The 23,902-nt window shown below is 39.7% G+C and overlaps 1 protein-coding gene across 6 annotated transcripts; it reads right to left on the bottom strand.

The window, feature by feature from the left end:
• Positions 1-358: 358 nt before the first annotated feature.
• On the bottom strand, positions 359-23,823 carry PDSS1 (decaprenyl diphosphate synthase subunit 1). 6 transcript variants are annotated; one of them, XM_049798357.1, is made up of 11 exons: positions 23,695-23,823; positions 21,873-21,937; positions 20,844-20,967; positions 20,345-20,475; positions 13,299-13,440; positions 12,396-12,507; positions 12,198-12,307; positions 5,494-5,574; positions 5,200-5,313; positions 1,591-1,671; positions 359-810 (listed from the first exon to the last, which is right to left on the bottom strand). In XM_049798357.1, the coding sequence occupies exons 1-11, from the start codon at positions 23,821-23,823 to the stop codon at positions 670-672; spliced, it is 1,230 nt and encodes a 409-aa protein (XP_049654314.1). In that variant the 3' UTR covers positions 359-669. The 6 variants fall into 6 exon arrangements, with proteins under 6 accessions (XP_049654314.1, XP_049654316.1, XP_049654315.1 ...); XM_049798359.1 differs by lacking the exons at positions 20,345-20,475; positions 20,844-20,967; positions 21,873-21,937; positions 23,695-23,823 and adding exons at positions 14,996-15,093; positions 16,932-16,997; positions 17,785-19,955; XM_049798358.1 differs by lacking the exons at positions 20,345-20,475; positions 20,844-20,967; positions 21,873-21,937; positions 23,695-23,823 and adding exons at positions 14,996-15,090; positions 16,932-16,997; positions 17,785-19,955.
• Between the last annotated feature and the right edge of the window lie 79 nt (positions 23,824-23,902).

The raw sequence follows: 23,902 nt of genomic DNA, 5'->3' as shown, positions 1-23,902 counted from the left end.
ATGGAAGGTGATGGAGTTGAAGCTTTGACTGGCTGATGAATCATTCATTTTTAGTGAGTTAGAAATACTGAGCCTTTCATTTTCTTAACTGTAGCAATCTCAAATTCTCCATCTTGTTAACTGCTAACAAGTAACAACCGATAGCATAATGAAAACTTCTTATCGATGTACATAACCACTTAAAAGTCCACATAGAGTCTTTTACAATAAACCAATTTCCATATATACAATTCCAGGTATTTCTGTAGTTTAACAACCAGGAAAGCATTCAAACCATCTCTTCAGAGGAGTTTACCAGATAGTAACATGCATGCTGTGTTTATTAGTGGTGAACAAGTGAAACTTGGAACAACTTCAGTTCTCATACACTGATTTATATTTATTCTCATTGCAGCCTTTGTGCATCAACATGTAAACATCTTCCCTGTCCCCCACAATTAAAAGCCCCCACTAAAACAATTGTACAGCACAGTTTGATTTGCTCTGAATTGTATGGTTTCCCACAATAAAACACTTTAAACTTTTTTCTTTTTTAAAAAAAAGAACTTCCAAAAAAAAAGTCTTTTAAAAAAATAATTTTTGGTAGCCTGTGTTGGAAGCAAATAACTTTTGAAGTACATTTAGGCACAGTCTGGTAAGTAGCTGCCAGAACGAGTGGAAGAAGTTCTCTCACTTGTCTCGCACGAGTACCATTTCTGTCAGTTGAATGAGGGCTTCTCTTTCAGGGGATGGTCGCAGTTTACTGATCTCTCTTGTAGCTTCATGGCAGTAGCGCTGGGCGAGGTAGGTTGTTTGCTGCACACCATCACTCTTATGGAAGAAGACAGTTAAAGGTAATGGAAAACTGGTCAGCCTCCGTCCTGCCTTTTGCCTCTTCCAGTTACAGGGGGAAGTTTTAAGGTCAGTAAATACCCTGAATACTGAATTATAGTCTGAAGGGAAAAGGAAGAGGATACATTCTATTTTCATTGAATCCTACATCTGTTCTCCAAAGTGTCAAAATACTAAAACTCATCCATGCTAAACTTAAGTATATTTACAAAACAACACTGGTGTTAATAACATACTATTCAGTAGGATTAGGAACTAATGGTTTAACCCCCTCCCCTCCTGCCCTAACTAGACATATACAAAAAACATGCTACCATGAAAAAACTGGTATTAATTTTGCACAATTATTCAGTCTTTTCAGACTAGAGTCAGTTAAAACTGATATGGAATATGCACTGCAGTTACAAGACTGATTGGTAATTACATGCTGCTTACACCAGTTGTTGGATACAGCTACTCTTCAGCTGAACTGAAGGACAGAGTTCACACATGAGCTTTTTTACTTTTATTATAGGGATTTCATGCTATTGGAGGAGGGAAAAAAAAAAAGAAAAAAAAGCTCTTCAGTACCAACCATTTCTGCTAAAACACTGTGCTAATAAGACAGCTGAAGAGTACTAACTTGGTATTGTACATAGCATAGTACTTAACATATATTTGAAAATGCAGCCCTGCTATTTTACTTCAGAGGCAATGAATTTCAGACTGCCTTCAGCAGGGACAGCACTTCAGGAATGAAATACTTGGTATTAGTCCTACCTGCAACACATATTTCCGAGCACGTTCAACATCTCCTGGCTTACTGAATCGTCTCATTATCATGGCATTCATTTCTGGAAACTAAGCACAAAGGGAAAAGGTTTTGTACTGCTTATGAGTTGTTTTCTGTGTAACTGCCTGCAATGCTAAGGTTAAAAAGAAACTGGAGTATAGACCTTCCCCTGCCACAGTTGTTACTACAGGTATAGCTATAGGTTAATACCTGCAATCTGTGTAGGGCTGTAGTATAGCATTTAAAACTTAAACTAGCTGGCTCTGTTGGCTGTAGCCAGTTAGTAGTGAAAGTTAGCACCTGCCATTTCATCACATTGAGCAGGTGATCCAGTGTAGTAATTTCTGATGTGGCTACTTCCAGGTGTATAATCTGTTCAGGTATTCTTATAATCACAAATAATGGTTAGTGTTGGCACACCTAGAAGCACCATCTCTTCCCCCGCATGTGTAACAGAGAATCCAGGAGGTTACATCTATTGCACAGTTCAGTCTGTAAAACCCTTCATGATACCTTTGACTCTTACATTCACTTAAGCTTTCCATTACTCTGGTATTTTATATACACAGGCTCTGCCTATGGAAAGCTCAGGACAGATTTTTATAAAGAGAAAAATGACAACTATAATGTGTGTTGTTTTCGATCATGTAGAATGTGTAGTTAATACTGCATACTCAATTCCCTACAAATCAGGTAGATAACTAAAGTCAGTTGTCCGAGAAAGTCACTGCATCACTTATCTAAACATGCTGACACTTTCTTCAGGCAGTCTAGAAAGAGAAAAACCTGGTACTCAACAAACTAAGGCCACAATTCAAGGCAGCTACTCTGCAGAAGAACTATTTTTAAAGGAAAGAGGTGTTTGTTCATCTTGTCTGAAAGGGTTATCATCAAACAATTATTTTATTGCCATACATTTGTAAACAATGATCTGCTTTCCTTGCACACCTTTGGTCCTGAAACTGTAGATCTACAAACTTGTTAGGGAACAAACATGTAGATCCCTCATTGTTGTGACATTTCCCTATTACTCATAGGTAGTCTTCTTGGAAGATACATTTAGAAGTGTAGGGTGACTCATACTTGGCTTTCTCCAGATCCTAGCTTTCTTCCCATGTAATGACAATTTAATTGCAATGTTCATATAATCTATTTTCATATTATTCATATTTACAACGATGTAAGATGCATATGCTTTCACCTTTTATATTTAAGCACTAAAGGATATAAAAATCCCCAAGCCCACAATGCAAAGCCGTTATTAGCAGTTCTGCAGATTTAAAGGGCAGTATATAAGCATTTGTCAGGAATGCTTATAATAAAAATAAACACTCGTTCTTCAGCTGTACTAGTTTAAGAGTGGCTTTAGACAGCATATATTAGTGTATTTACTTAAAAAATGTTTTGGGTTTGTTTTTTTTTTTACTGAGTGAACTAACTTTAAATACTGAATAAACAGGTCTCACATCAAGCTAAATGTTGTTTGTATAAAGGCCTCTTCATAACATTCTAATGCACAAAGAGGGAGGGGAGAGGACAAGAAGAAAAGGCAACTATCCCTGAAGATCCAGAACACATTAAAAACTAAAATATGTTTGTTAAGAAGATAACACAAGGATTACCAGATACATTAAAGGGTATGCAGTATAGCAGTAATATTAATTTCAAGAGAAAAGACAGTGTATAACTAACAAATTTTGGACTGTCTTCAAGTCCTGGCTCAGGAGTTTTTGTTCTCAGATACAAATAGATGAAACATCTTTTAGTAGCAGCACAGATAAGTGTCTGTTGAAGCTCCAAATTTTTTTACCACTTATACTTTGTTTATGTATCACTTAAGGCTGTAGTGCTGTTCTTCCAGTTTCTTGAAAACAGCAGGAAATTTTCAGCAAAGAAGCCTTCCAGTTAATGTGGAAAACTTTACAAGATGGTCAAGTTATCTCTCAATGCAAAAATGTACACTTCCCATCTAAAGATATAAATGAGGAAAAGTGTTTAAAAGCGACCTACAAGGAACAAGTAAGATTTTAAAATAATAGAACTGACAGATCTTCTTTTCTTGTATTTCCGTATTATGAACTCATTTATCTTACAAAGCTAACGAAATGATAGATGAAGTTGAAAGCTAGAGATGGCCAACCCAAACAAATGAATAAAAGAATAGTTTTCATTAAAAAAATTGGAATATTCAACATCTACAAGATAATCAGAGACATCCATTCTCTGCCAAAATCAAGAGTATTTGCAACATGTCTTTGTTTCTCTCTACAAGTAGCTTTAACACACACACAAACCAACCAACCAACCAACCATTGCAAGACTACATCCTCTTTCTGTAACTGAGTCTCTCACTGTTCTTTAGGCAATGCCAGTTGCTGATGACTAACAAGATCCTGCTGCTTATCAACAAATTCTGAAATAATGATTCAAGAACAAGTTTGTGAATTCTCCCAGATGAATCTGTGGGGAGGAACTGAGAACATGGAGGAGGTTGTTCTCAGCACACGTTCGACCGCACTCTGAAGTGGCTGATACTCTTTGCTTTCCTGTCTTATCTGAGATACATCTCCTTGTAAATGCCCAAAAGATAAGAAAACAAACACATGCATATGTTCTGTCTCCCTCCACCCCAGGCTCTTTATGACATTTACTTCCCCCTCCTTCTTAAAGTTGTTTGTTTGTTTTGTGGGTTTTTTTTCAATAATTTAAAACTTTTCCCATGCCAAGCTCTGAGCAATTCCAATGAGAGATCACAGACGAGAGCTCTACCGGAACTAGTTGTGCCAGTTTTTGTATCATGCTGTGAAGTGTGGTAGGAAGAACTGCTTTCCAAGTCCTAAATCTTCTTTCCTTAGGTGAACCAGAAGCTTGAGCAAGGTGCATTAGACCAGTTTGGATTAGCACCAATTTTAATGTTTCTTTTGGTGCTGCTAGCACTTCTGTTTTCGTTGTACTCCAAATAATTTTTAAGCCAGTAAAAATCCTGACCAACTTTAAGCTTATTTTATTTATGATACTCCTTTTTCTCTTATCCAAACCACTATTACATTTACCTTCAGAAGGAAAGCTTCCCATGCAAGACTCAAGGACAAAGAGATGAAGAGATCAAATCCAACAAATAGAGGTGCCCCACCTAAAAGCTAGGCAGAGATTTAAGTTCTTGGCCCCAGCATGGATACAAAGCCCAGAACTTTGCAAAAAGCCTACATACATAGTCAGAACAAGAGGTCTCAGGAAAGAACATAAGCAAGAAGCTACTTAGGAATAACCTGCAGAAAACATGAAAAATCTCTCTGAATACCTGCCCCTGTGGGAAAGTTAAGCACTTGAACTGGGGCAGCAAAAGATGAATGCTACTTTTGATCCAAGGGCCTAAATGGCAAGCGGACTTGTGTAGGAAGGTGTTTCTCAGGTTGAAAGAACATGCATGTGCACACTAAATCCAGCTGATCTTGAACGCACTGATTTTTCACACATGCCCAGGCCATGCTCATCACTTATGCTGTAGACTTGATGTGTTCAAGCTGGACCTCTGTTGTGCTGTGAAGAGCAGTGTACACTTTCTGTTTTGGAGAAATAGACTCCTGTTGACTTACCTGTCGACAAGCAAACAAGACAGGGCCTGTGGCTAATCCAAGCTTGAGATCTGCTGCTGTTGGTTTCCCCAGATGGTCAGCACATGATGTAAAATCCAGCACATCATCTATTAGCTGGAAAGAGATAGACATACAGATTTTTTTTTTTATTTTTTTTTTTAATGAGAACTAAATACAGAATAATCCTTGTTAAGATTTATAGGAAGGATTAAGACAGCCCACTTTGATTTCTAAGGTAGTTTAGTTTGGAAAAGTTTAGATTTTAGAGACCTTTTAGTTCAACAAAAGCACTACCTGAAAAGCTATGCCAACATTTTTTCCATACTGGTATGCAATCTCATGAACTTTGGGATCAGGGCAGCCTAGAATTGAAACCTGAAAAGAAAAAAAATCCAAGTAAATAGAAACCTTTAGTTAGCATCCACTTTTAGTCTCTGGCCATAGGTGTGACATAGCAAGCACAGACAGAAGGGATCTGGGAAAGGAAAAAAAAGCTGACTCAGTAGCACATTCTTGCTTATCTCTGATCATGGATACACACAAATAGCCAGGCTTATTAGAAAACAAGGCTGAACAGCAGTGCAGTATTAAAAATATATTCAAGTCTGGAAAGATATTAGCTTTATTAAATATTTATCAGACTTAAGAAATTACAATGCAAGGATGAAGACAGAAGAAATCTGGATGCACTGCACATGCAGGATAGTAGTCATATACAGTCCAGTGACAGGGGAATTAGATTTATTACATACACAGATCAGCCAGGGAATAATTGAAGGTCAGACAACAGATAAATGGACATTACATGCCTCATAAAAGATCACAAAACTGGATGCGTTGCACCCAGTATAGGAGGGACAGTTGAGGTAAGATTATTTTTAAGGGTGATGGTAACTATAACTGAATTGCTCAGGAAGATGAGCTGATAAGCTTGCAGACAAAGGTATCAAGGGATAATTAGTGGCGAAGACAAGCCAATGAATGAAGAAAGTACACCAAGCTAGACAAAAGTATCACTAAACTGAGATACACAAAATACTTGAGTACAGATAAAGGAATTGACTACTTGAGAGACAGATGTTTTGCTGAATAAATTCCACAAAGCTAAAATATAGGACACAAACTAAGATTCAAGAATTAATATCTTGCCTCAAAGGGCGCTTACGCTTTTGCATTTATGTATTGATTATACACTTTGCAAAGTGAGGTTGGTTATATTTAAATACTCAGATTTATTTCAGCCTTCAATAAAGCAATTAGGAACAGGGAGCAAAAATCCATCTTGGTTTACTGCAGCCCTTCCAAATCTGCTGTGACTAACGGAAGGAGTGAATATACATTTTACTTAATGTAAGACTAAAAATACATGCTAGGAAAACCACATGACATAAAAATATGTATATGTGTGTGTGTATATATATATATAAAAATTCTTCTTTTGTATGATTAGGCTATGTAAGGTAGGATCATTAAAAAAAACCCAAACAAACAAAACACCAAACCAACCAAAAACCAACCCCAAACTAAAAGCGAGTCCAATAGCAGCTTTGAAGGTGAACATGAAGATGCAAATAAGAAACAACATTATATCCTAATAAATGCAATGCAACTCACACAAGATTAGTGACTATTTCATGCATCACTGCATTTTGTAACTGAGCATCAGAACACTTCCCAGTTATAACCTGCATCCATGGATAACAGTTAAAACCCAGAGGAATCTGGATGCCCGAGGCATTAACAGCATCTCACATTTCCCAATTTTATTTAAAGGAGGAAAATATGCTACTTATGTCTAATCATACAAAATCCTGAAGGCTATTAAAACAGAGTGAACTGCAAATATGAGATATTTAAATAGATGTTGCTAGGGTCTATCAAACTAAAACATTTTGCCCTTTTATCCTCCTTCTGATGCTTGTCTCTTAAGTAGCAGTATTTGCCCCACAGAGCTAACATCTTCTACTGCTGTACCATGCCTAGCAAACTTTTGGTTGCTTCTCTAATATAAATCAAATAATACCAGCAATGCACAGGGGCTGCATCTACCCTGTTTCAATTAAATCTTTACCTACCACATCTCATATGAAGAATTAAAATACGGAATTCAGTAGAACAGTGACAAAATCCTGGTTAATGGCAAACGGTCAGAGTGGGCACAAGTTGGTAGATGGGGAGAGGAAGTGCCATGTAAAGAGAAGAGCTTTCTCATTTAATCTGAAAGGTCAGGGCAGAGCTATTCCTGTAGGTGGACAGTTTTCTGGGGACGCAGACATTACCTAAATAAAGAATCACAGCAGTATATGTACATTTAAAAAACAGAAGCGTGAGTTACAGAATGTAACACAAGCAAAATTCACCAATGCCAAATTAATTTGTGCATCTTTGCAAGAGAAGACCTTCATAGCTCCTATTCAGGTTATGAACATTTCTGAAGACAAAAAAAAAATTTAAAAGTCCTGGAGATCGATATGCCTATCACACCTCAATTGAGCAACTCTCTGACCATGATCAGATCATAAATCTGCAACATGAATGGGTCTTGTCTACCAAGGAGTTCCTTCAGGTGCCAATTTCTCAAATTGCTCTTGTGGATTATTGCCCCCATCTGGTCACTCACTGGGATGCAGGCAGGCAGCCTTGTCCCCGTCAGCCTGTCGCTGAGAGTGACGAAGTTTAACTGAAGCCATACTGGGATAATAGCATGCATTTAAAAACACAAATCAGGATAACAATGTCAATATAATGACATAGGTTTAAATGATAAAGCTCGCCCTTTGAAAACATCCTATAGCTCTCCTGATATGACTGGTTGATTACAAATCTAATCTTACAAGAATTCAGACTTGTCCTCCACTAAATCCTGATGAAAAATCCTTTATACCAAGCGGAACAAATTCTTTAGAAAGGTTCTTTGAATTCAGTAAAGCAAGTCAATCTGCTTGGCATTATTTCAAACATACTTTTAAAATAAAAAATTGTTTCTATTATTGTATGTTACATGAGAGACTACAAACCAATCTTGCTTCTTTACTGAATTTCACACCCATAAAATATTCTATCATCAGCTCTGGGTAGATACATCCTGCTCTGTTATTTATCATGTGAGAATATGGCAGCTGGAGTTGAAAGCACTTGCACATCTATACCAGTGTCCTGTAGGTCAGAGAGGAAAACCTGCTGCTGGCCAGGGATATGCTTGTATAAACAGTACAAGAGATGTTTGCTCTCACACTCCTAGATTTGTGGACACCATGGAAAGGAAAAGGCTTTAAAATCTTCCCCTTTTCCAGCCTTTCTCCTCCATGCTCGTCTCCTGAAGCAGTCAGGATCCTGCCTTCTCATTCGTGGCTCATCCACTGCTGTTTTTCCAGACAGAGGCACTGTTCCTCTTTCCAGTGGAATCACAGAATAGTTTAGGTTGGAAGGGAACTCTGAAAGTTATTTGATCCAGTCATCTGCTCAAAGCAGAGCTTATTTCACAGCTAGATCAGGTTGCTCAGGGCTGTCCAGTTGAGTTCTGAGCACCTCCAAGGATGAAGACCCCACACTCTGTCTGGGCAACCTGTTCCAGAGTGTGAACAACCTCATGGAGAAATTTTTCCCAATAGCTAATTGAATTTTTCCACAGTACAACTTGTCCTTTCACTGCGCATCTCTCCATCCTCTCTACAACCTCCCATTACATAGCTGGAGACAGCAAGAGGATTCCCTCTTAGCCTTCTCTGCTCCAGACTAAAACCAGCTCTTGGCGTACCATTTGCTCCAGCCCCCAGCCATCATGGTGGCCCTTCACTGAACTCACTCCACAATGTGAATGTCTGTCTTGTATGAGGGACCCCAGCCTTGAGGTCTCATGTGCACTGAATAGGGGAAAACAGTCACTTCCCTTGATATGCTGGTAGCGATGCTTATCCTTCACTGCTGCAGGGCACACCGCTGACTCTTCTGCCAGGCTCTTCAAATCCTTTTTGGTAACTGCTCTTGGGAAGTGGGTTATGAAGGCCTACCTGGGAGAGGGAGATGTCTACCCAGCAGAAGACACCCCCCCCACCCTGCGAGCAGACAACTCTCTTGTCCCGAGTCTGCATTTTCATGCATTTGACCTTTTCTCAAGTAACTAATATTTAACATGTTAACCAAGTACTTGTTTATGAAGAATTGTACTTTTACACAACTGAAGATTATCTGCCTGAGTATCTGTGATATATTTAGGTTAATCTTTTTCATAGCAAACATTATGAAGAAGAAATATCCCCAAAGGAGTTACTGTATTTTAAATAATAAATAAGGAAATTTACTGGCTGACCATAGTATCTGATGCTACTGATGCTATTACCCCACATCTATCACTGGACTTTATTGTAGTCTGCATGCCTAGTTGGGTTGGTGGGATCAATTTTGCTGATGAGGGTCAGAGATCTTATCTTCCACACCCTGGTAGGTTTTTCTGACAGAGCCCTGTGCAGATTATTCCTTTTCTTCAGCCCATAAGGCAGACCATCCATACACAGCCTTGCCTTACACAAGGAGGTTGCATGCTTTCTCCTAATAGAGGAATCAAGAATCTCTAGTGCAACTTTACACTTATCTCAGAACAAGCATGATTTAATCCCTCTTCTGAAAGTATGCTGTGCAAAATACAAACAGCTTTATGAGGGTTAGGAATTCACATTACAGCAGGATAAAAAAAGACAGAAAGAAAACCTGCTCAACTTATTTTGCCATCTCCAGCTTGGCTGATGACTAATTGAAATTCCACTTCAGCTTTATTGTTTCTGAATTCTTGAACCAAAGTCACCTCTCATGTTTCTCTGAAAAATGCCTTTCAGTAACTAAGGCTTCAGTGACCCTCTGGGCCATCTGCCACCATTTCCTTTTGCAATGTGTTACTTTGACTGCAACTTTGGTAACATTCCCCCATGCAGAACTACTGTAGAAATAAACTGGAGACTGGGATGGCTCTAACATCTTGAACAGACTGTTCTGTCCATAAAAAAATTATTTTGCGAACTTAAAGGACTTTTGATTTAAATGCAGTAATGCTTTGGTGATGCAGAAGGTATCTAATACAGTGACAGACTATCTATTATCTTGTTCAGACATTTTTCCAGGAATACTCTACTCTTCCATCTCTAAGGCAAGACACCGTAGAATTCTAAGATGCCACCTGAACTTCTTTGACATCATCTTCCCATTAAATACTTTTATATTATTTATGCATAGAAAAAAAATCACTGTTTTTTCCTATCATTAACAGGAACTGAACTGCTTCTAATGACACACTAGCCTGGTTGTAACTGATGTTCTGAAAACCTGTAATCTCTCTCCTTAGCTTTGTCCCTAAAAACAAGATGTGAATACTCTCGATTCCCGAACTGAATTTCCTTTCAATCTAGAACTGATGATCCTGCTTATCATTTTCACTACAGAAAACAGAACTCCCGTCTAATTCCGTCCTTTTCCTTAGTAGCCAAAACCACGTAAACAAACTCCCCCCCAGCCCCGCCCCCCAAAACCCAAATCCCAAACAAAACAAAAAAATCACCTTTTCACTACTATCAATAGAGTTCTCCTAATCCATGCAGAAAGAAGCCAAGGGAGACATATATATACACAAGTCATTGCTACTGTGTGCACTAAGAATGGTTTTGCCATAAAGACAGGCCTCTCTCTTGTTTCTCCTTTATAACACAAATTTTACTGCATGTAAAATTCCAGCAATTCGGCAATGAAACAACTCAGAACAACCACTAGAAGAAAAGCAGCCAAACACCCCCATCACCAGCATCACAGCCACAATCTGGAGGGAAGTGTTTAAATCCTTAACTCTTGCGAGTTATGAAAAGGAAAAAAACCTCAAAATAGCACATTTGTAAGGAGAATCCTCTCAGTGGGAAGGTGATTTCTTCTTCTATCTGTGAAGGTTCTTTTAGGAAGACTGTCAAAGTGAATATAAAAACTTGTATGTTTTTATTGGGGTATCAGAATGATGCGATGCTCCTTACTAGTCCAATTGCCCACTAATATAAATGAAGACTTACAAAGGGAAATTCTTGCCAGGGTCATATTGCCATTAATATGAGCAATCCAGAAGACATAATTTCTTTCCTCCAACTAGAATGAAAGATATTTCCCCTCCCCACAAAATCTGTGTCTCTCATTCTATATGATCCTTTTGATTTAAGCAATTTTCAACTGCTGTCTATTGCACAAATGTACCAGTTCTCTGAGAACAAAGGAGGATGACTAACACTAGCACAGATTTTTAGTCTAATTCTCTTAGAAGTTCCTATTGCTATAGCATACACCAGCTATACCACCTTTAATAATAATAAAAAAATAATTATAACTCTCTTTTGGGGTGAGATTATTGCCCACCTTCTCCATTTTCTGCACTAAAACTATGGTTTTTGAATAAGAACATCTTGAATCAGATCTTTTTGTAATGAAGTAACAGAACTGAGTGACAGATAGGGTTAGATATAGCAATTGATAATTAAAAACCCCAGACAAATAAAAAAGTACACGCTTCTGTTCTTTTACAACGTAATGTAGAGTACACACCATTAGTTGTTTCCTCCCACTGTTACCATTTAAGTTCCCACTCGGCACCAATAAGTGGCACCAGATGTCAAAGGTGACTTAAAATCAAACTATAGGCTCAAAAATTATCAACTGAGATTAAAAACAGTCTCAAAGTTGCAGAATTTCATAAATTAAAGGCTGCCGCTGTAAGCCTTATTTTGATTCAAGTGACGATAACAATAAATCAGAGTATGAATATAAAACAGAAAAGAAAAAGTGAAAACCAATATTGGAGGCTTCACAGCTGAACTGTGATGAAATGCACAATCTCTAACCCATTCACATGCTGGCAGAATACCATTAAGAGGGTTTGCTTTGGAGGGTCTCCAGAGAAAATGGCAATAACTAGGAGTTTAGCTGTGAAGCTCACAGTATGGTATGTTAACTTTAGAAGAGACAGACGTACATACTGCTTTACAACTGTTTGCTATAAGACTCGCAGTCTTCTTAAAAGTCTTCTCGAGGTAGTGAGCAAATCTCTCATTCTCATTTTCCTTGGAACCCAACTGGAGGAATTCACCTGAAAAGTTGCACAGATGGGAGTTTTTATTTGTGAGTTTACTGCTTAGGCAAGCAAATCTGAAGATAAAAATAGAAAAAGACCTTACCACACACCAGATCTTCAATCACCTGAGTTAGAACAGAGATGATAGTAGTGTTTCCAATTCGTGCTAAAGCTACGGAAGCAGCTGAGAGGATGAAGTCACCAGCTAGAACAGCCTAAGAATAAAAAAATATATTGATCTTTTAAGTCTTTTCCTGTAAGTGTTAGTACAGACAACACAATTTCCTTTATTTGTGAGTAGGCATGCCATCACATCATCTTCCTACAAAAAGCACACATACCTCATTGTAACAGAAAGAAAACAGAAGACAACCAAATATTAAAATTTGAACCATTTTTGAATCGCTATCTTACAGTGTTGTTTATATTTTTCGGTATAAGCACCGTCCTCCCTGTAGGCAATATCTGAATACATTTGCCTGTGAAGTTTTTTTGAACATTACTTCTCTATTTGACCATTCCATTGTGACTGTTATGCCATATTAGCTCTGAAATGCCGTAAATTCTGATGCGTCAGCATTGTACTTCTTTCCTTGCATTTTCTGATTAAGACCTTCCTTTTAATGCTCTATGAAGAAACACCTCTCAAAAAAAAAAAAATAAATTTCATGCTGACTGAAAACCTTTTTGTGTTTACTACTGAATCAGAGTAACATAGAGTGTTCTGGATGAGGTAAAAGTTCAAAGTATTCCAACAGCACTGCAGAGAATGGCATAGGGAATGTAAAATCAGTACAAATCACACTACAATCATACATTATTTAATGCTTCCAACAGTTCAGAAAACGAACACACATTTGTCTTATCCACAATCTGTGCACACCTCTTCATATTTTTTCTGGCATATCCCAAGACTGTGCCTAGGGATAGTAATGTGACAAAAACCCTAGGTATTTGTGCTCTGCTGAAGCTCAAAGGCAAGTCTTGCACATAATAGCAAACTCACCTTCCTCTCTCCCCAGATTTGATTGACTGTCATTTTTCCTCTGCGAGAATTTGCATCATCAATAACATCATCATGAACTAGGCTAGCTGTGTGGATCATCTCAGCAATTATGGCCACAGAGCGCTGGCTTGCTTGCACCTCCCTAAAATAAAAAACAAAATTGTCAAATAATTAAATCAATTATATGTGCTGCAATACACTAAATGAAATCTCTACTAAAACCAAACAAAAAATGTTTCTCTGGAAACAGTTGTTGCAGCTTTTCCCCAGCCTGAACCCCATCTTTCAAACCTGGAATTAGGAAGACAAGAGAAAGTAAGATCATGTTAGTACAGTATGTGCAATGGGACGTTTCCATCCTTATTAGGCCTATTTCTGCCTTGCTGCATTAACAGTACTGCAAAACTCGTGAGTTATTGACTCTAATGCCTCTAAATCCAGACTGCAATAAATAGCACAGCATCAAGGATGCTTGGTTCCAAGGAGATGGAAATCCAGAAAATGGCAGAGAAAAAAATGCCAGGTAGCTTTGTAGATGAGTTTTAAGTTTTCTTTATCTCTGTGTTGCTCTACCTGTAAGACACAGCATCACAGAATCTCCAAAGCTGGCTAACTCTACTAACCAGCAAGCCAGAGGCATTAGCAGGCACAGAAACCTATATTCTAAGTTTGAAAGACATAACTCATGGATCTCATCCTTTATGTTATCTTATTACCTTAAGGCCTCAGAGATTCTTCAAAAGCCTGAGGAATTAACTGGAATTATACTGCAATCACTTTAAGACTGTAAACACTAACTACCTAACACTTACTGAAATTCAGCCTTTGGGAAGATCCAGCACTGATGACTCAACCCTCAGTAGTTCATACCTACTTTATTTTTTAAACGAGGTGAAAGGAAGGTAATGGAAGAACATAGAAGCAATTATCTAGGGAACAAGGTTGGCAAAATGAACATAAAGAGCCAACCTAGCTCACACAAAGGACCATCTACCCTAGTATCCAACCGCCACTGCCTTGTTCTAGTATCTATTTTTCTCTTTTTCCACCTGTTTTCATCATGGGTTGCATGCAGGATCCCAGAAATCGCTATACTAGTCAGCCTTGCCTTATAACTGTAACGAGCTCACATGGATGTTAAAAAAAACACAAACAAAACAACCACCAAACCCAACAAAAGGAAAAAACCCAAACCAATACCCCAAAAACACCCAACAAAAGAAAAAATTACTTCTGATATATAGATACCTTATTTCTGGTATACAGATAACAGAGCAAATCACACTATTTTCCAGCAGAATAGAAAAAGAATGGAGACAAACAGAAGATAGTAATTTCAGCTCAGCTGAAGGGCATTTAAAAATCTTCTTGCATTGCCTATGTCTATTAAAATCTAGTGATTAATCACAAAATGAAAGAACATCTTGCAGTCTGCTGACATAACATTGTTTTCTGACACCTACCTCTATGCAGAACTCTGCATTGCTGTCAGTGGGAGTTCTACATCCTGAACAATAGCAGGATGTGTGGCTCATAGGCTGTGAAAATGTGGCTTTTAAACAACAGAAAATATGAGCTGGAAACCTTCACAGTTCTTTGAAGGTAAGTTTTACTGTGGACTAGTAATTTAGCCAAATGCTAGTTCAGTCTAAGTAGTTTTCCAAAATAAACTATTATTACTAATTAGGAGAACTTACCTTCAAGAAACTGTAAAGGTCTCCAGCCTCTTTCATGCACTGGTCTCCTTTTGAGGACTCCCTTTTTCATTAATTATGTCAGCAGACTGGACTTCCTGCTGGGAAGTAGCAGTAAATGGCAATATTCGCCGACAAACCAAAATCTTTCAGTAGTATGAAGACAGCACAAGGACAGACATTTCAAAAGCAGGTTTTGAAAAGTTCCGCATTATAGTGCATTTCATCTCTGACAATGACTAAAAATGGCATAGGAATCTTCACGGTTCATGTGTCTGGTTCCGAGAATGTTATACCAAATGTGATAATTTAACCTGAAGGGGTTTTTTTAAACTACTATTTCTGCAAGGTCTCAAGCAAGGTTCTTTCCATAGCTGGCAAAAAATTTTGCAATAGTTTCCTTCAAATATCTTGTGAGAGTAATTCTGAATCAGAGCATGCCTATTTTAGGGAAAACACACAAGAAACAGGATCCTTCTCATTCCCTGCCATTTTTCATTCTGCTTTGCCTGCAAAAAAAAAGCAAAAAGTAGCAGTAACTCAAGTCAACAGATAACTGGGTCCCCACAAGGCCAGTAAGTGGAAAGATGCCATTTTTAGGTCATTCTCACAGTAAAGGCATGTCAAGATGATATATATTTACATAAAATTTTTATACAAAGTTAAGTTTACCTTTTTACACATGCATTATATTGATTTTTAAGTCCTTGATCATGTTCTGTTTTTCAGTAGGACCCCCTGCTTGATTCTGTGATAAGCTTTTATAGACCTACAGTACCCTGAGGTCTTTTCCATTACAGAACTTGTTTCATGTACACTGAACAAGACCAAGGCTAATCTTACAGGTTAAAAAAAACCCAAACACACCTCTCCCTCCAAATATCCCTCTTAAAAGGAAAAAAACCAAAAAAAAAAAGGCGGGGGGGGGCAGTATTTACACTCTGTAACAAAGAGCTTTGCAACGTGTTTGACAGTAAGTAAATATTGCCAGTTTAAAGACAGGAAACATGCAAAAGAGTTTGCAAAATTTCTGTGTTACAACGTACGTTTTTGCTGTTAAGTCCCTGTGGCTGAAAGAAACAAACATTTCTGAAACATGGTCTGTGACATGGAAGGGCACTGCAAACTTGGGGAAGCACAGAGAACAGATGTGTTAACATGGGAGCAAATTACAGAACAGCTGAAAACCAGCATACAGTAACAGGCATCTGACAGCCATGCTTTGGAGGAGTGTTAAGAGGACTAACGTTGCTGGCAGGTCCTTATATCTTTACGAAATACTATTCTATAGAGTTTAGCCAGGTCATTATATTCATCATTTCTCACACTGCTCTTATGGATTTATTTCCCTTTTCCCCCTAAATATTTTGTGCTCACTATTTTATCTATTGAGATGTCTCTCTACCTCTTTGGCCTTCTCTTATTTGTCTCTCTCATTTTGGTTGCAGAAACAGAAATAAAAACTCCTATTTGCAAACACCTCTGGAGAGTACATCCTAAACAAACATGAGGTCCAGTCAGGCTAAGTGGTAATTCTGTGAAATTCTGCACACAGGTATGTGAAGAAATGCCAGAGGATGTGTGAAACTGAGGGTTTGCATGACCTCAGCTTAAACTCCACAACAATTCTCACTCTTACACAGAGCTAAGTTGCTACCATTTAGCAAAAAGCCACTGCCCAAGGGACCTAAGGACTCAGGGTTGGACTTCTGACACTTGGATCTTAAAGGGAAAAAAACCAACATAACCAGCACAGAACAATCTGAATGCTTCAGCCACTCGTCTTTTTTATAATAGTTCAGATTCTTTATACAACTGTCATTCTCCTTATTACGACTACAGTAAAGTGACTTCACTCTAGAAAGACAGCTAACCTGCTAAGGGCATTCTAAATACCTAGCCTTCCTCAAATCTAAAATAAACAATCATGTCACCTAACCTGTAAGCAGAGCTATCTGGGTCTTCCCCTCCATTCACTTGAGAAGTCAGCCATTCTGGTGGGTCTCTGTGAAGACAAAGAGGTCTCTGTGCACTACCTTGTAAGACCAGGACCTATAACCTTACAAAGTTGCATCCTGTTATTTTAACAGCCAAACAAGGAAGAGTATTACCTTTTCTACTAGTATTGCACAAAAGAAAAAACAAACAAACAAAAAACTCCAAATGAAAACAGGCAAAAGCTTACTGGGTCCAGCGAGTCATATGATAGTTGAGAATGGCAGCAAGATGAAGCAGAAACTCAACATCAGTAACAAAAACCCCAGAGGCAGAATAAAAAAATGCTAGGGATGAACAGCACAGGATATTGGCTCACCCCACAAGTCTACAGATGTTGTGGCCAGTATCTTTGATTACATGTGTGGGAACTAAAGCTTCAACAAAGACAAACAAGTCTGGGAGAATAATCAATATTAACTGAGGAAAAGAACGATAAAATGCTTTAAGGGACATGACAAGTTGAAAGAGGAGAAACATCTTTTAAAAAATGTCAGATGCAGCAGAATGGAAAGCAAGTATTTCTTTCCCTCAGGTCTATAGCAGAGTAGCAGAGTTACAAATATGCAGCGTTTCCTTCTCTACATATACAGTTTTCCTCACAAACAGGAAAAAGTTAGAAGAACAATTTGTCACCTGGAAGCAACAATAATGCTGCTTTAAGAAGCAAAAATAACGAAACCAGTATCAGTGTGAACTGGAAGTATATGTATATACAAAGCAGGTATAACACAGCCTGCTTCAAGAAGCTTAAAAGCAAAAGAGAAGAAAATGCCCATAAAACTTCATCAACTCACAGTAAGTGGGTATCCACAATATGAACATATCTTCTTTTGGCATGGCCTGCTCAACCCTCAAAAGACATTGGTCATCATGCATGAACAAAAAAGCAGTACACTGAAGACTTGTATAAACATATGTGAAGTTTAATTACAATCATAGGCTTAGACAGAAGTGGCATGAGGCAAAGAAGAGGAAGGTAAAATACCCCGGGATTTCATTCTCTTCCTTTGCTGAAACATTTATTTTCTCCCTACCTGGAGCTTCATTCTAAAAACAACATGACAGAGATAGTGACTCAAGTTTGTCCTTACACAAGGAACGTCCAGATTAATGAGGAGGCTTTTAAACATCAAACATAGTTTGGAGGTGCTGACAAAAACTGCAACAGATGTACAAAAGCTGCCAAATGACATGGGCATCTATAAATCAGAGCACTTATGCCGAGGATTGGCTACTGCAAAGCAAACACTTGCCTCAGGCATATGCAGCACTTGAACTCAGATCACACTTTCTCACTAGCATAGGGCAGGTCTCAAAACTGGTCCTGATGGTTGCACAACAGCGTACTGCATGGACGAGAATATGACCATGGGCATATACATATGTCAAAAGACAGCAAATATGCTTTGAGCATATAAAGGCAAATTCAGTTCTGTCTACAGCTACTTATTGTCTTTGATGCACTGCTCACCTCCTACACTACATGACATCAATTCCAGCCTTCTCAGTATTGCACGTACACTACATAATTTCATTCATAAGCTTCTCAAGCTACATGCTAGAATGAGATAAAACTATTTTCCCATTATTCTGACTAGAAGGATGCTCCAAAAACTCACTGCCCCAGTTGCTAAAAGTCCCCTCCTAAATTTCAACTCTCTTAGCAACACTGTCCTTTGTCTTAAATAGCTCTTTCACCCCTGTTCCTGATAAATTTGCAGACTACAAGTCCTTCATTCTCCCTGATTATCTTTGCAGTCCATCCCTGAAGCTAGCTGGACTTACCTGTTTTTGAACACGAGGATCAGACATGCTGATGATTTCACAAAGCATGATATACAAGGCTATCTGTGCTCCCGTAGCTGAACTGGACATACGATGGTTGATGCATGCTAGGATTACTTTAAGGTTTTTCATAGAGAAGGTGGCTGCAAATCACACTGGGGTTATGCCCTAAAGGGACACTCATGAGCCTCCAAGCTCAAGCAGAAATTTTTGTATTATTGTGCTTCCTTTCATTCCACCACGGATGGCCAGCCAAGAATGATTTTGTCATCAAAAAGTGCCATCATCATGCTCCTGTTTTTCATGTCAAGATCACTCATGAAAATATTAAGCCAATCAGTGCTGTGACAAAGGACATCCTTGAGGCGTTTCACAATCAATATTGTTCCTTTTGCTACCTCTAAGACAACGACAAGGAGAAGTACTGAATGGAGAACAGAATCAGGCTGAGTGAAGTTCATTAATCCTGGACAACGTTTTCCTAAAACAAGAGGACTTGGCACACACAGGACAGGATACTGCCAGCTAGGTTCTTCTTTCTCCTTTGAAATTATATTCACATAGGAGGGGATATACCAGGAGAGGTGCCATATCAAGTAGGAAAATACATGCCATGCTCTGAGGTGGAAATCAAGTCTAACAAGGCATTAACCTACTGCTAAGGAAAAAATTATGCGAGAGAAATTCCTTAAGACTGACAAATTAGAAACACTCTGGCAAGGCACCAAAGACTTCATGTTTGAAATACTATACGAGGGAAGACTGGAAGCGTAGCTGGAAGGCACAGGAACACTCCAGCCGACATCTTTCCTCAAAATGCAAACAAAACAACTGATGGGAATGTGTGGAGAGAAGCGTTAGTGATCAGTCAGAGCAAAGAGTGTTAAGGTACAGGGTGAGCATGATGTTCTGCTCAGTTAAAACTGTTTTCAAAAGATAAGTAACTTGAAGAACATGAGGATTACACCAGCTCTAAGCTTCGAATCTTACATTAAAGTGTAGAAACTTGATCCTAGAGGGGGGGAAAAAAAAATATCTCTGTTTTGAATGTCTCACAGTTTTGAATATAATCATACCACCTGCTTAATGGCTTTTCTGCATAATTACAAAAAATGCTATTAAAGTCTCTTCTTGCAGTAAAGTTCTTACCTATGGCAGTAAAGTTCTTACCTGTGACAAGAGTTTAATAGCTACAGGAGTGGTTACTAATGAAAAATACTTTTAATTAAGTTCATATAGTTTCAAGGAGTGTTAATAAAGCATTTATGCAAGAAGCTAAAATTGACTAAAGGCCTTACAAATATCAGATGTTTGGCAACATTATTTATCCTTCACCAGTTACAACTGCTGTATAGTCCATAATTTTACATATGGATGCATGTAATAAACCCAGTAGTTCCTTTTGCACTACTAACTACAAAAAACACAGCTTCACGATGGAACTTAAATTCAGGTTTTACTGAGGAGCTTTTTATTTTCATAAAGTTACTACAGGTATTTTTGGGGAACACAAGAATGATACATTTCAAGCATGATGTAAGTCCATATATGTAAAAGTGACCAACTCACCTGGAATTATTATGGTGAATGTTGCAAGCCCTTGCCATTAGCACCACAATCATTGGTCGAAAGGCCTTTCCTTTCCCATCAAAGTAATAATCACACATTTCCTTAAGTTCTGCTGTAGATACAAGTAATTCCTATAAAAAGGAAAAGAACGTATCAGCATAAAAGTCACAAAGCCAATCTGTTTAGTGTAAGCAAAACAGTATGCGTGTATAGGGTTATTGCCTGTATTCATTCCACCCAATGTAAGCTGAAGTTGTTTTTGAAATTACTATGAATAATCTGAAACATAAATGATGTATTCCAGCAGTGTAAATGAGGAGAAAAAAAAAATTGCATTCTGGTTCTATAAAATACATAAAAATGCTCTCTTTGCCTTCAATTTAAGTTTCAGACGGCTGCTCATAAAGAATATTCTTTCAATAACTATCCTCCAAAGCAATGGTTGCCATTAAAATCAGAATCATCACAACATCCTAGAATAGTCACCAAAATCCCTCACCTTTTTAATATCTTCATAGAGATTCTTCAAGTCTTTTCTACCAAGTTGAAAAGGGTCTTGGTATTTTTCATCACTAACTGTCTTACTGCAGCTGCACAAGTGGGATGTACTCGTATGATGAAACCTGGTGACATTGTTTTTCAAGAGAGTAATGTTGTTAAAAGCAAACTTTCCCTGATTCCCTAGACAGAAACATTTCAAAGCGTTTCCTCCTCCTTGTCCTCTCCCCTCACACAAAATTTAACCAAATAGCTAAAATATAAGCAGAAGGCATCAAAACACTCTTTTCAGCCAGCTAATCAGGTACAAGGACAGCACAGCTACGTATTAATGATCATAGACTTCTAGGAGCTGGCAAAGCGCAGCATTTGGCAAACAATAACCACCCCTCCCGCCCCTTAACAGATTACAGAAGTCTTCTGATACACATAAAACTACATTGCTCTCCATTTATTCCTTTTGAATACACTACTGATAGTATAGCATACATTTGGAGATGAAGCTTTCATCTTCCGGTAACACAATTATTCCGTTACTTTCTTCCCTCTCCTGCATACTCCTGGAAAAACTTTCCTGACTTGGATTTGAAAATTCTCTTTTGCACAGCCAGCTACATTATAAATTATAAATTAAATCAGTAATTCCAGATAGCCTGCTGATGCTATGGAAGTTCATCAGTAAAGGGTGAAAGCTCCACCTGGACGTATTAAGATGCATTAGGCTTAGGCCTGATTTTTTTTATGCCCCTGGAGGAGCTGAAGTTTATGCCCCTTATTATGTTTCCTTTGTCAAAGTGAACCATATGGGCTTTCTTGGGGCATTTTTGCTTTGCCCATTGCTCTCCAGGATGGAGATCCAGGACTTCGATTCAGACTCAGCACCACAGCAGCAGTCTACACAGAATTATCCAACTATGTACTAGAGCGAATAACCTTATTTTCAAAGTTTACGGCTCACGGGTGTAACTAGCCAGTTCACCTAATAACTACATCTTTACCCATTACATAACAGCATGAAGCTCCGACTTACCGCCAAAATATATTACATATTTTTGGAAATGACAAAGTTGAACTTCTTTGGGTAAAGTAACACATCTGCACAACAAAAAAATCAGGGTTAATTTAATAGAACTTTAAACTGACAGAAAACATTTGATTACATAAACCAAGTGTCTGTTCATGAGCACTGCTCTATTTCTCCATTTTAACAACGCAGCAGCAAAGGGAGTTTCATAATCTCCTTCCATATCATGTGAGACATAACTGCTAATATGCGCATTAGCTTCTGACTTAAACGGACTCTTCTGCTCAGGAGCGTTGGACTTTCTCCCCTTGCAGGACCAGCCCAGAAGGTGGATCAGTTAACTTCCCAGAACTGCTCTAAGGAAACCTTACTGTTGCACTCGGTGGAAGGTGCAATTTTCAAAAGTTCCCCATCCTGCAAACAAATCTGGACTGCACCAGTAAAGGCATAGAGAAAAGGGCAAGAGCTTCTTCTGTAAACTACTAATCTAACAGAAGAACAACATGTCCTTGTTTTTCCCTGAGGCAATTTTAATTCAGCTTGCTTCTTATGGTAATTTACACCTGCACATCTTCCCTGCTAGATGTCAAGAACCTAACCTCCAGACCCAGCAATCTCTCCAGTGATCTCTCCCTGCAGACAGAGCCTAGGAGCCTGGGGGAAGGCGCAGTCCCAGGTACACGATTCCAGCAGAGATAAGGCTGAGAAAGGAAACGCAACTTTTGCTCCACTTCTGGCAGCGCTGCCAGGAACTACCCAGCCCTGCCCTGGAGTGCACGCTGACTCAGGGGCCCAGCCCTAAATCGTAGAAACCCACGCGTTCACCAAACTGCCTCTCCAAAAAGCCACATGGAAACGCTCAAGGAGACCTAGCACTGGTGAAGAGTTCCCCCAACTTGCTCCTCATGCCTCAGTGTCTCCTTGTACGTGGCTTGAAGACTCTCTCTCCTTGGACACAGGGAGAGAAACAAGAGCATCGCAATGGCTCCAGGGCACCCTTCCATCCATCCTCCTGGTGTACAAGATGAAAAAAGGCCAGGCAAGGAGACAAGGGAAGGAGAGGAAGAAGAGGAACTCTACCTTATCATAGATTTCCAACTCACTGCTGTCTGACTTCAGTGCCCAACCCTACGGCCGAGACCTTCATAAGTTTGCTCTCTCACACCTCACCGTTTTCTGTTAAAAGATAGCTGATCTCTTCCTATTCTTCCTTCGGTGAGGGCACAGGCAGACTCTCTCCTTTACACTGCTGCTTAACACTGTAAGACCGGGTCACCCACGATGCTGGACACATCACAGCCAGAAGAACACTTTCCTGCGGGTCAGAACAGTAGCTTGACCTTGTGAGGAAGGTGTAAACGAATGCAGCAAGAGAACCGTCCCCCACTACAACTCATAATGCTAACTAGGGCACATGCACCTTGAAAATCTCACACTACCGAGAATCGCTTTCCCTGCTCCCACCTAGAGAAGTCTCCGAGAGGTTCTTGCCCACAACACTAACCGATCCTGCCCTGACAAACCCTTAAGCGAGTATTTTAACCTTGCACCGAGAGCGCTCCCGCCCCCTGCAAGGCTCCCCCCCCCCCCCGCCCCCCCGCCGGCAGGCAACTGCCCGCCGGCCCTCGCACACCGCCATCGCCTCCGGGCCTTGGCGCTTCGCGGGCGGGCAGGCGGGAGGGAGGGAGGGAAGAGCCGGGCTGAGAAAGGCCGCAGGAGCGGCGGCCCCGACGCGGGGCAGCTCCGACCGCCCGACCCCTACGCCCCCCCGCGCCGCCCCATTCATTCCCGGTGACCTCCAGGCGCCCGCCGCCGCGCCCGCACTCACCGCCTCGCTGGGGGCCGGCGGCGGCGGGGCGCGGGAGCCGGGCCCCGGCGGACGGAGGCGCGGCAGGGAGCCGAGCGGCGGCGCCCGGCGGGAGGAGGCGCCGCACCGCCACCACCAGCGCAAGGCCATGGTGTCCCCCAGCCCCGCCGCGCCGGCACCGCCTTCCGGCACCGCCGCGACCCGGACGCGGAAGCCGGCCGCCGCCGCC

Source organism: Accipiter gentilis, chromosome 4, assembly GCF_929443795.1.
Source record: "Accipiter gentilis chromosome 4, bAccGen1.1, whole genome shotgun sequence".
NCBI classification, from domain to species: domain Eukaryota; kingdom Metazoa; phylum Chordata; class Aves; order Accipitriformes; family Accipitridae; genus Astur; species Astur gentilis.
This window is presented reverse-complemented; position numbering and strand designations above follow the sequence as displayed.